The sequence below is a fragment of the Electrona antarctica genome (genome assembly GCF_951216825.1).
Source record: "Electrona antarctica genome assembly, chromosome: 16".
In the NCBI taxonomy this organism is placed as follows: domain Eukaryota; kingdom Metazoa; phylum Chordata; class Actinopteri; order Myctophiformes; family Myctophidae; genus Electrona; species Electrona antarctica.
Window position 1 is genome coordinate 3,605,539 of NC_136797.1, and position 15,395 is coordinate 3,620,933.

Sequence of the window (15,395 nt, forward strand, 5' to 3'; positions counted from 1 at the left end):
CCCAGTCAGTGGAGCCTAACTCCTGGCTGGGTGTGGAGGTCCCCCCAGTCAGTCGAGCCTAACTCCTGGCTGGGTGTGGAGGTCCCCCCAGTCAGTCAAGCCTAACTCCTGGCTGGGTGTGGAGGTCCCCCCAGTCAGTCAAGCCTAACTCCTGGCTGGGTGTGGAGGTCCCTCCAGTCAGTGGAGCCTAACTCCTGGCTGGGTGTGGAGGTCCCCCCAGTCAGTGGAGCCTAACTCCTGGCTGGGTGTGGAGGTCCCCCCAGTCAGTCAAGCCTAACTCCTGGCTGGGTGTGGAGGTCCCCCCAGTCAGTCAAGCCTAACTCCTGGCTGGGTGTGGAGGTCCCCCCAGTCAGTCAAGCCTAACTCCTGGCTGGGTGTGGAGGTCCCCCCAGTCAGTCAAGCCTAACTCCTGGCTGGGTGTGGAGGTCCCCCCAGTCAGTCAAGCCTAACTCCTGGCTGGGTGTGGAGGTCCCCCCAGTCAGTCAAGCCTAACTCCTGGCTGGGTGTGGAGGTCCCCCCAGTCAGTCAAGCCTAACTCCTGGCTGGGTGTGGAGGTCCCCCCAGTCAGTCAAGCCTAACTCCTGGCTGGCACGCTTCCATGTAAGGGGGACGACTGTAGGCTATAGGCTTACTATGGAGCCTGGCTACACAATGAGCTTGTATATCTGCTATTTCTTAATATTTCTTAAAAGCCAAAGCTGCTTAGTTGCCAACAGTATAAGGCCTCACTCAGACCTTTACTGCATTGCTGTATGCTTGTTGGATGAATGTTGTGTAGTGTCATGGCCGCCCCAATGCATTTCCAATGGAAGTCACATGGTTTGTAGTCCACATTTTGGACTACAAGCTGTTGTATGGCTTTCGGCTGTGTTTCGACTGCGCCCCTCCCCCTCATACAACACAAATGTTGTGTCAAACCATGTGACTCCCATTGGAAATGCATTGGGGCGGCCATGACACTACACAACATTCATCCAACAAGCATACAGCAATGCAGTAAAGGTCTGAGTGAGGCCTAAGACTGTGGTTGTACTGGTCAGCTGATTGTTGGTTGCTGAAAATGAGCACTTGTGCTCAGCTACTACCCTGGGTAAATACAGGAGAAAACAAAGCGTGTGCCAGGGCACCCACTCTGAGGGCGCTGAAACACTCACGTCATCGACCTGCTGCTCCAGCTTGGTCTTGGCCTTGGTCAGCGTGTTGACCTTGTCCTCCTCGCTCTGAAGGTCGTCCAGCGTCTGCTGGTGAGCCTCCTGCAGCGCCTTCTTCTCCTTGGTCAGCTTGGCGATGATCTCGTCCAGCGCCGCCATCTCCTCCGTCATGTTTTTGACCTGAAATTAGTACAGTAGGATCAGTGATTTAATCTCCTCCGTCATGTTTTTGACCTGAAATTAGTACAGTAGGATCAGTGATTTCATCTCCTCCGTCATGTTTTTGACCTGAAATTAGTACAGTAGGATCAGTGATTTCATCTCCTCCGTCATGTTTTTGACCTGAAATTAGTACAGTAGGATCAGTGATTTAATCTCCTCCGTCATGTTTTTGACCTGAAATTAGTACAGTAGGATCAGTGATTTCATCTCCTCTGTCATGTTTTTGACCTGAAATTAGTACATTAGGATCAGTGATTTCATCTCCTCTGTCATGTTTTTGACCTGAAATTAGTACAATAGGATCAGTGATTTCATCTCCTCTGTCATGTTTTTGACCTGAAATTAGTACAATAGGATCAGTGATTTCATCTCCTCTGTCATGTTTTTGACCTGAAATTAGTACAATAGGATCAGTGATTTAATCTCCTCTGTCATGTTTTTGACCTGAAATTAGTACAGTAGGATCAGTGATTTCATCTCCTCTGTCATGTTTTTAACCTGAAATTATTATCATAGTTTAGTTCAGGGGTTCTCAACGTTTTTGGCTGGGGACTCTGTGGGGACTCTGTGTCGTGTTGTTTTCGTCGACTAAAACCAAGACGAAAAATGTGTTTTCACTGACGAAAACTAAATGAAAACTAAGCTATGATGACAAAAACTAAGACTAAATATACTGACAATTTCGTCAACAAATAAAAATGACTAAAATGTTAGGAAGGGACTATAGTGGACAAGAGATCCAGTACAAGTCATTTTACACTTGGTTGCATTACCGTGTTCCGTCATTACCTTGTTCTCGGTGGCGTGTTTCTCCTTCTCCACCTTGGCCAGGGTGAGCTCCAGGTCGTCGATGTCCTTCTTCAGCTCGGAGCACTCGTCCTCCAGCTTCCTCTTCTTGGCGGTGAGCTCGGCGTTCATCTCCTCCTCGTCCTCCAGCCTCTCTGTCAGCTCCTTGGACTTGGCCTCCAGCTGGATCTTGCTCTTGATCAGACCCTCGCAGCGCTCCTCTGCGTCTGACAGGGCGTCTTGTTCCTGTTTTGAAACCGTACACATACAATCAGGGGAGTCGACATCAACATGTCCGCACGCACAGACTTAATGTGTCCTTGGGAAACCAAAACATATAGGTACTCACTTCAGACTGGTCTGTTTTAATTCAAGAGTACGACTAACCACTAAATCAAAATGTTGCTGTCGAAATCAACCCCGGCGTGAATTGAGTTTCAACGTGATGATAACTCACAGACTGGACGGAGAGCAGTTTCAACGTGATGATTGATAACTCACAGACTGGACGGAGAGCAGTTTCAACGTGATGATTGATAACTCACAGACTGGACGGAGAGCAGTTTCAACGTGATGATTGATAACTCACAGACTGGACGGAGAGCAGTTTCAACGTGATGATTGATAACTCACAGACTGGACGGAGAGCAGCAGGTCGTTCTTCTCTTGGAGAACCGAGACCATCTTCTCCTCCAGCTCCTTCTTCCTGGCGTCCGTCTTGGCGAACAGCTCCTTCAGCTTGATGAACTCCTCCTTCATGTTGGCCATCTCCTTCTCCGTCTCGGCCGACTGCAGCAGGGGCTTGATCTTGAAGAACATCTTCATCCATGGCCAGTTCTTCACGCCCATGAAGGCACGCACGTTCCACTGGATCACCAGCAGGGCGTCCCTGTTGATGCCAAACTGTTGGTTACGAATGTAACCATGATTCTTTAAACCCATTTAGATGTTCCACTGGATCACCAGCAGGGCGTCCCTGTTGATGCCAAACTGTTGGTTACGAATGTAACCATGATTCTTTAAACCCATTTAGATGTTCCACTGGATCACCAGCAGGGCGTCCCTGTTGATGCCAAACTGTTGGTTACGAATGTAACCATGATTCTTTAAACCCATTTAGATGTTCCACTGGATCACCAGCAGGGCGTCCCTGTTGATACCAAGCTGTAGGTTACGAATGTAACCATGGTTCTTTAAACTCATTTAGATGTTCCACTGGATCACCAGCAGGGCGTCCCTGGAAATACCAAGCTGTAGGTTACGAATATAACCATGGTTCTTTAAACCCATTTAGATGTTCCACTGGATCACCAGCAGGGCGTCCCTGTTGATACCAAACTGTAGGTTACGAATGGGGGGGGGGGGGGGGGGGGGAGCTTCGCGCCAGTTCATTCTCTATCCTTCTTTATACTCTATGGGGCGGACACGCGGCAGAGGTCGTCGGGATCGGGAGTCGAACCCGCGGCACGTTGTCAGGCTGGCTTGGCAGCCCAGACGGTTGAGCTAACCGCCCGGGTGTAACCCTGGTTCTTTAAACACATTTAGACCTGAGACAGTTTTCTGAAAAACCTCATGTTTCTATGTCAGTGGTTCTCAAACTATTTCATGTCAAGGACCCCCAGGAATTATATGAATTTGGCCACCGACCCCCCCCCATCTGAAAATATGTTGTTCCAGGGACCCCCCCCCCAGAAGCAAAGATTTGAGTTAAAAACGTTCGCTGTGAAAGAATTTATATTAAAAGATTTTTGCCACATTTTTACGATTTTTCAAAAATAGGAGATCTACAAGCTCGTAGCGCGGCACTCGGTGCCGTGCTATGAGCTTGTAGGTCCGCTATTTTTCAATAGCTAAAGTATAACATGATGCTTAAAACACCAAAAGGGGTTCCCGCCCAGAATGGGTCAGAATTTAGAAGGCATTTGTAGAATCGTCCTCAGGTCTAAATCGGTTAAAGTACAATACTTACCGTAGTTAGTTACTTTCCACTGCTGGTAAAAGCCACGGTACTGTAATTCTGGTGCTATGATGGTTCCTATGCCTCATATTGTTCTTATTATTTAGCTTATAGTTATTGAGCCATTTCAGCATAATATGGTATAATAATATACCATGTAATATGGCAATTTGACAATGAAACCTAGAAACAATATTATTGTTTCTAGGTTTCATTGTCAATTTGCCAATCAAGGTTGCCATGGTTACAGGGAGAGAGGGTATTTAACCCTGGCCCTAATTAGTCTCAGGTGTTGCCAGTGGCAGGAGGTAAACAGGTAAACCAGTTTTTGACTGTGTTCATGAGGGCTGGTGATCTGTATCCTGTGCGTTTGATGACTTATGTTATGTTTATTTTGTATGACAAAGTATAGGACTTTGAACTAATACATTTAATTTCTACTCAACGGACACTTTTGGACATCAGTTATTTTGATCACACGTCTGAACTTCCTCGGCAACCAGTATCACCCAAGTATAGGGACTTGGGTGTTACATTTTACATTGGGTGTTACGTTATTGTTACAGCATAAGTGATTATCTCGTATTCCTTATTTATAATCTCACCTTGATAACAGAATTACGTGTATGTGGGGGCGGGTACATGTCTGTGGAGGGAGATTTGGTTTTCCGCTTTTGTTCTTGTATTGTGATTGTGATGCTCGCTGGCTTCGGTGTGGACCTACGTTCCTCTGCACCAGAGCTAGAGCGCACTGAACCCGTGTAATAATTACTGCCATTCTGACAAGTAAAGAAGAGAATTCGATATTCCTCGTCCTGGACATTCCCTTCCTCCTGCACACGCACACAAAAGCTAGAAAGCTATTCCTTGTTGACGTCTGGCAGAGTCGCAACAGTGCCGTACCTGCGCTCTACAATCTTCTGGTACTCTATCCTGGCCAGTAATCCTCAACAGTGCCGTACCTGCGCTCTACAATCTTCTGGTACTCTATCCTGGCCAGTAATCCTCTGATTCGGGCCTGCAGTCCAGTGATGATGAGGCTGAGCCGGTCGTCTCTCATCTCTTCCAGAACACCCAGGAGTCCAGCTTTGAAGAACACCTGATACGGGTTGAAGAGGACGTGTGTGTCAACAAATATGTGCGCCAAAACAACTGTGAATGAAAACATGTATTTATTGGTACAACAACCGTGACAGCGTTTTCGATCCGCAGTGGATCCACCTAAAGATGATCCAACGCAGATGGAAATGTTGTCAAGGTTGTACCAATTAAAGAAGCCATTTTACCGGTTTTATTTTCCGGTGCATGCGCAGGGCTCTACGGGCAGTAGTAGTCATCGAGGCTAGGGCAAGTGCTACCGCAAGTAGCTACGGCACCGTTTACATGGAGGCACGAGGTGGAGCGTTTTAAATTACTTCCACTGTGGAAGTGGTTTTCACGTTGCTGCGTTTTCAACCAACCAATATAGCCTAACGCCTTTGACGTCTAAACGGACGGGACATCCACGCTGGGCAAGATGGACCTACGCTGTACTAGACGCTATCATGTTTTTGGGGCGGAAGTTTGCAGGATTTGGGCGTCAGTACCGCTCAAGGAAATTGCGTTAATGCTTTACAAATCAGTTTTAACATTCTCCGTAAATGAAAAAAGGTGTTGTGATTGGTCGGGAAAATATGGTATCCGGGGGAAATACATCTGACGGATGTTCTGGACCGACACATCGGGGGGGAAATACATCTGACGAATGTTCTGGACCGACACATCGGGGGGAAATACATCTGACGGATGTTCTGGACCGACACATCCGGGGAAATACATCTGACGAATGTTCTGGACCGACACATCGGGGGGGAAATACATCTGACGAATGTTCTGGACCGACACATCGGGGGGAAATACATCTGACGAATGTTCTGGACCGACACATCGGGGGGGAAATACATCTGACGAATGTTCTGGACCGACACATCCAGGGGAAATACATCTGACGAATGTTCTGGACCGACACATCGGGGGAAATACATCTGACGAATGTTCTGGACCGACACATCGGGGGAAATACATCTGACGGATGTTCTGGACCGACACATCCAGGGGAAATACATCTGACGAATGTTCTGGACCGACACATCCGGGGAAATACATCTGACGAATGTTCTGGACCGACACATCGGGGGGGAAATACATCTGACGAATGTTCTGGACCGACACATCGGGGGGAAATACATCTGACGGATGTTCTGGACCGACACATCCGGGGGAAATACATCTGACGAATGTTCTGGACCGACACATCGGGGGGAAATACATCTGACGAATGTTCTGGACCGACACATCGGGGGAAAATACATCTGACGAATGTTCTGGACCGACACATCGGGGGGGAAATACATCTGACGAATGTTCTGGACCGACACATCGGGGGGAAATACATCTGACGAATGTTCTGGACCGACACATCGGGGGGAAATACATCTGACGAATGTTCTGGACCGACACATCCGGGGAAATACATCTGACGGATGTTCTGGACCGACACATCCGGGGAAATACATCTGACGAATGTTCTGGACCGACACATCGGGGGGGAAATACATCTGACGAATGTTCTGGACCGACACATCGGGGGGAAATACATCTGACGAATGTTCTGGACCGACACATCGGGGGGGAAATACATCTGACGAATGTTCTGGACCGACACATCCAGGGGAAATACATCTGACGAATGTTCTGGACCGACACATCGGGGGAAATACATCTGACGAATGTTCTGGACCGACACATCGGGGGAAATACATCTGACGGATGTTCTGGACCGACACATCCAGGGGAAATACATCTGACGAATGTTCTGGACCGACACATCCGGGGAAATACATCTGACGAATGTTCTGGACCGACACATCGGGGGGGAAATACATCTGACGAATGTTCTGGACCGACACATCGGGGGGAAATACATCTGACGGATGTTCTGGACCGACACATCCGGGGGAAATACATCTGACGAATGTTCTGGACCGACACATCGGGGGGAAATACATCTGACGAATGTTCTGGACCGACACATCGGGGGGAAATACATCTGACGAATGTTCTGGACCGACACATCGGGGGAAAATACATCTGACGAATGTTCTGGACCGACACATCGGGGGGGAAATACATCTGACGAATGTTCTGGACCGACACATCGGGGGGAAATACATCTGACGAATGTTCTGGACCGACACATCGGGGGGAAATACATCTGACGAATGTTCTGGACCGACACATCCTGGGAAATACATTTGACGGATGTTCTGGACCGACACATCCGGGGAAATACATCTGACGAATGTTCTGGACCGACACATCGGGGGGGAAATACATCTGACGAATGTTCTGGACCGACACATCGGGGGGAAATACATCTGACGAATGTTCTGGACCGACACATCGGGGGGGAAATACATCTGACGAATGTTCTGGACCGACACATCCAGGGGAAATACATCTGACGAATGTTCTGGACCGACACATCGGGGGAAATACATCTGACGAATGTTCTGGACCGACACATCGGGGGAAATACATCTGACGGATGTTCTGGACCGACACATCCAGGGGAAATACATCTGACGAATGTTCTGGACCGACACATCCGGGGAAATACATCTGACGAATGTTCTGGACCGACACATCGGGGGGAAATACATCTGACGGATGTTCTGGACCGACACATCCGGGGGAAATACATCTGACGAATGTTCTGGACCGACACATCGGGGGGAAATACATCTGACGAATGTTCTGGACCGACACATCGGGGGAAAATACATCTGACGAATGTTCTGGACCGACACATCGGGGGGGAAATACATCTGACGAATGTTCTGGACCGACACATCGGGGGGAAATACATCTGACGAATGTTCTGGACCGACACATCGGGGGAAATACATCTGACGAATGTTCTGGACCGACACATCGGGGGAAATACATCTGACGAATGTTCTGGACCGACACATCGGGGGGAAATACATCTGACGAATGTTCTGGACCGACACATCCGGGGAAATATACATCTGACGGATGTTCTGGACCGACACATCGGGGGGGAAATACATCTGACGAATGTTCTGGACCGACACATCCGCCGATAGTGTTTCTATAGGTTGTGATCAGCAGTGTTGTTTTTGGCAGCAAATTTTGATTTTAGTTTTAGTCGTAGTCTCTTGAATAGTAATAGTCACATTTTAGTCACCTGGAATGTCTGAGTGTTAGTCTAGTTTTAGTCGACTAAATATCATAGGAGTTTAGTCGACCAAATCTACAGTTGATTTTGTCGACTAAAATGTATTTTGGCGGGCCTTGTTGCCGTCGTAGTGACTGTTTTCACACTTGCTGAAAATATCCGATCTACAAGCTCACAATGCGTCGCGACAGCTTGTAGATCGGCTATTTTCAGCATGCAACCAATTGTAAAATTACTTATACTAGATCTCTTGTCCACTAGTCCCTTCCTAACATTTAGTCTAGTTTTTATTTGTTGACGAAATTGTCAGTATATTTAGTCTTAGTTTTAGTCATAATAGCGTAGTTTTTATTTAGTTTCCATTTAGTTTTCGTCAGTGGAAAAAGGTAGTCGACGGACATTTTTTGTCTTAGTTTTAGTCGACGAAAACAACACTGGTGATCAGGCTTTTCTCTTTGCAGATGAGTAAGCCTGGGACCGAGGTTACATACGGGACATCTGATATTGTATTAGGGGAGAACCACTTTTTGCTTAAGTTGTCCTGGAAGCAAGGCAAAATGAGATGGCAGTAAAATCTAATGATCTACCCATATTTCAGGATGTCTTCTATCAATTGAAATGATGAGTAAGCATCTATGACAAAGGGCCATGAAAATATGACCTCTTTAAAAAAAGTGGTCATGTGGCTCAATTTTCCCCAGGTAAGGGGTAAGTTGATCCAAGTCGAGGGGAAAGTCGAACCACATGATATTTTAATGTTAAAAGCTTAAACTTTTTTGTGTAAAAGAATGTTCTCTAACTTTCCCAATGTGCTTCCCAACTTCACAGCCAGGTGTAAATGATGGATGCTTACTAGATTTAAGGTCACATGGCAACACAGATTTCTAGTTTTCTAGATAAAGGGGGTGGTTCAACTTAAACGCTGGCGCTATAGCCGTTTTCTCTACAGACTAGTAGTCTAAAGTGTTTAGAAAGGATGGTGTCCCGTTAGATAAAACCTACCTTGGTGTGTCCAAACCTGTACTGCTCTTCGTCCAGCATCAAGGAGGTCAGGAGTTTTTCCGAGGCCTTCTTGTTGTCCATGAACTGTCCCTCTGGGATGGCGTTTGGATTGAGAATGCGGTATCTGAATGAGAACGTTGTAGAACACATCATTTGAAGTCATGCCACATACAGGCCAGTGTTGATTTTGTCGACTAAAACTAAGACGAAATGTTCGTCGACTGCCTTTTTCCACTGATGACAACTAAATCGAAACTAAATGAAAACTAAGCTATGATGACTAAAACTAAGACTAAATATACTGATAATTTCGTCAACAAATAAAAACTAGACTAAAATGTTAGGAAGGGACTAATATAAGTCATTTTACACTTGGTTGCATGCTGAAAATAGCCGATCTACAAGTAGATCGGCTATTTTCAGCAAGTGTAAATACAGTCATTACAACGGCATCACGACCCGCCAAAATACATTTTAGTCGACTAAATCACCTGTAGATTTAGTCAACTAAAATCTTATGATATTTTAGTCGACTAAAACTAGACTAACACTAAAACATTCCAGGTGACTAAAATGTGACTCAAACTAAGGCTCCTTAGAGAAGGCTCCTTAGAGAAGCAGCTGTAAATTAAGCCGTTGTGTTTTTTGTTTTGTTTTTAACAATTTGACTGCCACCTGGTGGACGCAAGAGCCAACGCTAGACTGCCGACCCGGAACTACTTCGTTTTAGTGTGTTGCAAGCTGGATACACGCCCGGCTTGGGCGGCCATTGTAGATGCTAAATAATTAGCGTCAATGCTAGCGAGCTAAAATGAAGCCATCCTTGCTCTAGAAAGCGCCAATGTTCCAACCGGGATAACCGGATAATCAGCAAAGACCTCCGAACATGGTGCGCTCATCATTGCAGTTCATTTGTTAAACCTCTGTTTGAAGTCGGCGTAGAGGATCCTGTTGGGGAATCCCTTCCTGCAGATGCGGATGCCCTCCAGCACGCCGTTACAGCGCAGCTGGTGCATGACGAGAGGGTTCTCCATCGTCCCCGGAGTCTTGGTCTCGTTGGGGATGAGGCAGCGCACGAAGTGGGGGTGGGTGGACCTCAGGTTGGTCATCAGCTTACCCAGGTTCTCCTGAGGGTGCATGGGGGGGGGTTAGAACAAAGCATGGACCTCAGGTTGGTCATCAGCTTACCCAGGTTCTCCTGAGGGTGCATGGGGGGGGTTTAGAACAAAGCATGGACCTCAGGTTGGTCATCAGCTTACCCAGGTTCTCCTGAATCAGTGTACTTGTACTCAGAGCCGGATTAACAATGGAACTAGGTGGAGCTTAATGGTTGGTGGTTGGTGGTTGGTGGTTGGTGGTTCTCCTGAATCAGTGTACTTAAGTTGTACTTCTACTCCACTACATCTCAGAGCCACAATTTGTACTTTTACTCCACTACAATTATTTGAAAACTTTAGTTACTAGTTACTTTGGAGATTTTAATTTTGATTAGAAAACATACATTAACCACGTCAACCCTATACATTTCGGCCATTTGAAAATAGACAATCTACAAGCTCACAATGCGTCGCAACGCGACACATTGTGATCTTGTAGATCGGCTATTTTCAATAGATTTCCTACACATTTTGAACTTGTGAAATGGCACATTCTGCACAATGAGTACTTTTAGTACTTTAAGTACATTTTGATGCCGATACTTTTGTACTTTTACTCAAGTACATTTTCAATTCCGTACTTTTACTTGTGAGGCCTCAGTCACACGGTCGCAACAGATTGATGTATGCTTGTTGTATGCAAAGGGTGTGATACAGCTTGCCCCAATGCATTTCCAATGGGAGTCACATGGTTTGACACAACATTTGTGTTGTATGAGGGGGAGGGTTCGCAGTCGAAACACAGCCGAAAGCCATACAACAGCTTGTAGTCCAAAATGTATCAAACCATGTGACTTCCATTGGAAATGCATTGGGGCGGCCATGACACTTACAACATTCATACAACGAGCATGCATCAATGTTTTAAAGGTCTGATTGAGGCCTAACAAAGTGGTTCTAAATTGCAGTATTGGTACTTTTACTTAACACATTGAGAGCCCACGCAAAACTGCCCAAAAATCACTTTCACCTAGAAAATCCATTCACATTTTTTGAGTGGTGTAAACCACTCCTACAACTGGCTTTTGTGTGCATAAAAAAATGACCATGGTTGCTATGTTCAAAATAATTTCTGACGTAATTAAATCACACCCGGGTGAACTGGATGACCGTAGCAACCGTGGTCATTTTCTCTGCACAAAAAAAGCCAGTTGTGAAATCACATCCAGGTGTGATTTCATTACGTCAGATCAGAGCTGATCAGGGTATATAATACCTTACCTTATATAATACCTCACATCGGACGTCAGACATTACGTCAGATCAGAGCTGATCATGCTATATAAAACCTTACACCACTCAGTTCACACGGGTGTGATTTTTTTATAATTCAGCTGACTGTGGAGACACATGCTGGAACTTTTTACTTTGAAATGTTTTATAGTTTCTGAGTTATTTAATTTAAACGCCAAATGCATTCTCAATGGCGAAAACACAAACTTTGGCACCACGTATTAATATTCTTTTTTCTCAAAGACGTCCACAGACGTATTGGGCTCTGCACGTGCGGTAATACCAAAGACGTCCACAGACGTCTTTGGCACAAAATGTAAAACAATTGAGTACTTTTTCCACCACTGAACCTACCCTGTGCAAGGCGGACACGGTCTGGAACGAAGACCCCTTCTTCTTCTTTCCTCCACTCTTTGCCTCTTCTGTGAACGACATGAAAAGGACAGACATGTCCACTACATCCCTGAATATGAACTGTTACCCATACTCTTCTGTGAACGACATGAAAAGGACAGACATGTCCACTACATCCCTGAATATGAACTGTTACCCATACTCTTCTGTGAACGACATGAAAAGGACAGACATGTCCACTACATCCCTGAATATGAACTGTTACCCATACTCTTCTGTGAACGACATGAAAAGGACAGACATGTCCACTACATCCCTGAATATGAACTGTTACCCATACTCTTCTGTGAACGACATGAAAAGGACAGACATGTCCACTACATCCCTGAATATGAACTGTTACCCATACTCTTCTGTGAACGACATGAAAAGGACAGTCATGTCCACTACATCCCTGAATATGAACTGTTACCCATACTCTTCTGTGAACGACATGAAAAGGACAGACATGTCCACTACATCCCTGAATATGAACTGTTACCCATACTCTTCTGTGAACGACATGAAAAGGACAGTCATGTCCACTACATCCCTGAATATGAACTGTTACCCATACTCTTCTGTGAACGACATGAAAAGGACAGACATGTCCACTACATCCCTGAATATGAACTGTTACCCATACTCTTCTGTGAACGACATGAAAAGGACAGACATGTCCACTACATCCCTGAATATGAACTGTTACCCATACTCTTCTGTGAACGACATGAAAAGGACAGACATGTCCACTACATCCCTGAATATGAACTGTTACCCATACTCTTCTGTGAACGACATGAAAAGGACAGACATGTCCACTACATCCCTGAATATGAACTGTTACCCATACTCTTCTGTGAACGACATGAAAAGGACAGTCATGTCCACTACATCCCTGAATATGAACTGTTACCCATACTCTTCTGTGAACGACATGAAAAGGACAGACATGTCCACTACATCCCTGAATATGAACTGTTACCCATACTCTTCTGTGAACGACATGAAAAGGACAGTCATGTCCACTACATCCCTGAATATGAACTGTTACCCATACTCTTCTGTGAACGACATGAAAAGGACAGACATGTCCACTACATCCCTGAATATGAACTGTTACCCATACTCTTCTGTGAACGACATGAAAAGGACAGACATGTCCACTACATCCCTGAATATTTACAATTTAGGCATTTAGCAGACGCTCTTAATCCAGAGCGATTTACATTAAGCAATAACAAAAAGCATGGCATACATCACATGTATAAAAAGTAGTTATCATGAATCATGCGTAAACTAAGAACGTAACAGTGGAGTATCTATGTAAACTATACATACTATACTATATAATATATTATACATGTGTACTATAAAGTGCTATGACTACATAAAGTGCAATTCTAGAGCTGTCTACATAACAAGCTATAAGTCTGTTTAAAATACTATCTAAGTCTACATAATGTGCTATCTAAGGGGCTAGGCTAGGGCAAGTGCTACGGGCCATGGTGGAGTCTGAAGAGGTGGGTTTTCAGACTACGGCGGAAGATTGGGAGTGAGGCTGCAGTTCTGACTGCAATGGGAAGTGCATTCCATAGTTTTGGAGCCAGAAGGGAGAAGAGTTTGGGACGTGTGGAGCGTTGTCCCGGCGTTTTTAGTGAAGGTACCTCCAGCTTCCCTGCGTTGGAATATGAACTGTTACCCATACTCTTCTGTGAACGACATGAAAAGGACAGACATGTCCACTACATCCCTGAATATGAACTGTTACCCATACTCTTCTGTGAACGACATGAAAAGGACAGTCATGTCCACTACATCCCTGAATATGAACTGTTACCCATACTCTTCTGTGAACGACATGAAAAGGACAGACATGTCCACTACATCCCTGAATATGAACTGTTACCCATACTCTTCTGTGAACGACATGAAAAGGACAGTCATGTCCACTACATCCCTGAATATGAACTGTTACCCATACTCTTCTGTGAACGACATGAAAAGGACAGACATGTCCACTACATCCCTGAATATGAACTGTTACCCATACTCTTCTGTGAACGACATGAAAAGGACAGTCATGTCCACTACATCCCTGAATATGAACTGTTACCCATACTCTTCTGTGAACGACATGAAAAGGACAGACATGTCCACTACATCCCTGAATATGAACTGTTACCCATACTCTTCTGTGAACGACATGAAAAGGACAGTCATGTCCACTACATCCCTGAATATGAACTGTTACCCATTCTGGGCGGGAACCCCTTTTGCTGTTTTAAGCATTATGTTATACTTTAGCTGTTGAAAAATAGCAGATCTACAAGCTCGTAGCGCTACAAGCTTGTATTTTTGAAAAATCGTGAAAATGTGGCACAAATCTTTGAATATATATATTCTTTCAGAGCGAACGTTTTTAACTCAAATCTTTGCTTCAGACACACACACACACACACACACACACACACACACACACACACACACACACACACACACACACACATACATACCCGCTGCGGATTCGGCGCTGGCGTAGCCGGAGTACAGCGTGCCGAGCAGCTTCATGGTGGACTTCTGGAAGAGGCCGACCACCGTCTCGTTGAGCGGGTCCTTGTTCTTCACCAGCCAGTTGGAGATGTTGTAGTCCACGGTGCCCGCGTAGTGCACCAGGGAGAAGTGGGCCTCGGGGCGACCCTTGATGATGCGCGGCTTCTGGAAGTTGGGGTTCTTGCCCAGGTGGTTGTCGTACAGCTTGGCCTTGAAGGTCTCGTCGCTGGCCTTGGGGAACATGCACTCCTCCTCCAGGATGGACATGATGCCCATGGGCTGGATGGATGGAGGACAAGATGGTGGTGGGAAAGAGAATACTATCAGCTGGGTCCATGTAGCCCCCAGCCAAGACCCAGCTGGGTCCATGTAGCCCCCCAGCCAAGACCCAGCTGGGTCCATGTAGCCCCCCAGCCAAGACCCAGCTGGGTCCATGTAGCCCCCCAGCCAAGACCCAGCTGGGTCCATGTAGCCCCCAGCCAAGACCCAGCTGGGTCCATGTAGCCCCCCAGCCAAGACCCAGCTGGGTCCATGTAGCCCCCCAGCCAAGACCCAGCTGGGTCCATGTAGCCCCCCAGCCAAGACCCAGCTGGGTCCATGTAGCCCCCCAGCCAAGACCCAGCTGGGTACATGTAGCCCCCCAGCCAAGACCCAGCTGGGTCCATGTAGCCCCCAGCCAAGACCCAGCTGGGTCCATGTAG

General features: G+C 46.2%; 2 protein-coding genes across 2 annotated transcripts in view; both read right to left on the reverse strand.

Annotated features, from left to right (window-relative positions):
• The window catches only part of LOC306939895 (uncharacterized protein), a 355,389-nt gene that overhangs the window by 281,913 nt on the left and 58,081 nt on the right, over positions 1-15,395 (reverse strand). The gene's annotated exons all lie outside the window — the stretch shown is intronic.
• Positions 1-15,395, reverse strand: part of LOC306940286 (myosin-7-like) — a gene marked incomplete at both ends in the record, with an annotated part of 74,111 nt that overhangs the window by 34,121 nt on the left and 24,595 nt on the right. The window contains 8 exons of the mRNA XM_079525308.1: positions 1,155-1,331; positions 2,163-2,405; positions 2,793-3,048; positions 5,079-5,215; positions 9,359-9,482; positions 10,280-10,485; positions 12,103-12,170; positions 14,658-14,973. Of these exons, the coding sequence (XP_079381434.1) occupies positions 1,155-1,331; positions 2,163-2,405; positions 2,793-3,048; positions 5,079-5,215; positions 9,359-9,482; positions 10,280-10,485; positions 12,103-12,170; positions 14,658-14,973 (1,527 nt within the window). The remainder of the gene's footprint in view (positions 1-1,154; positions 1,332-2,162; positions 2,406-2,792; positions 3,049-5,078; positions 5,216-9,358; positions 9,483-10,279; positions 10,486-12,102; positions 12,171-14,657; positions 14,974-15,395) is intronic.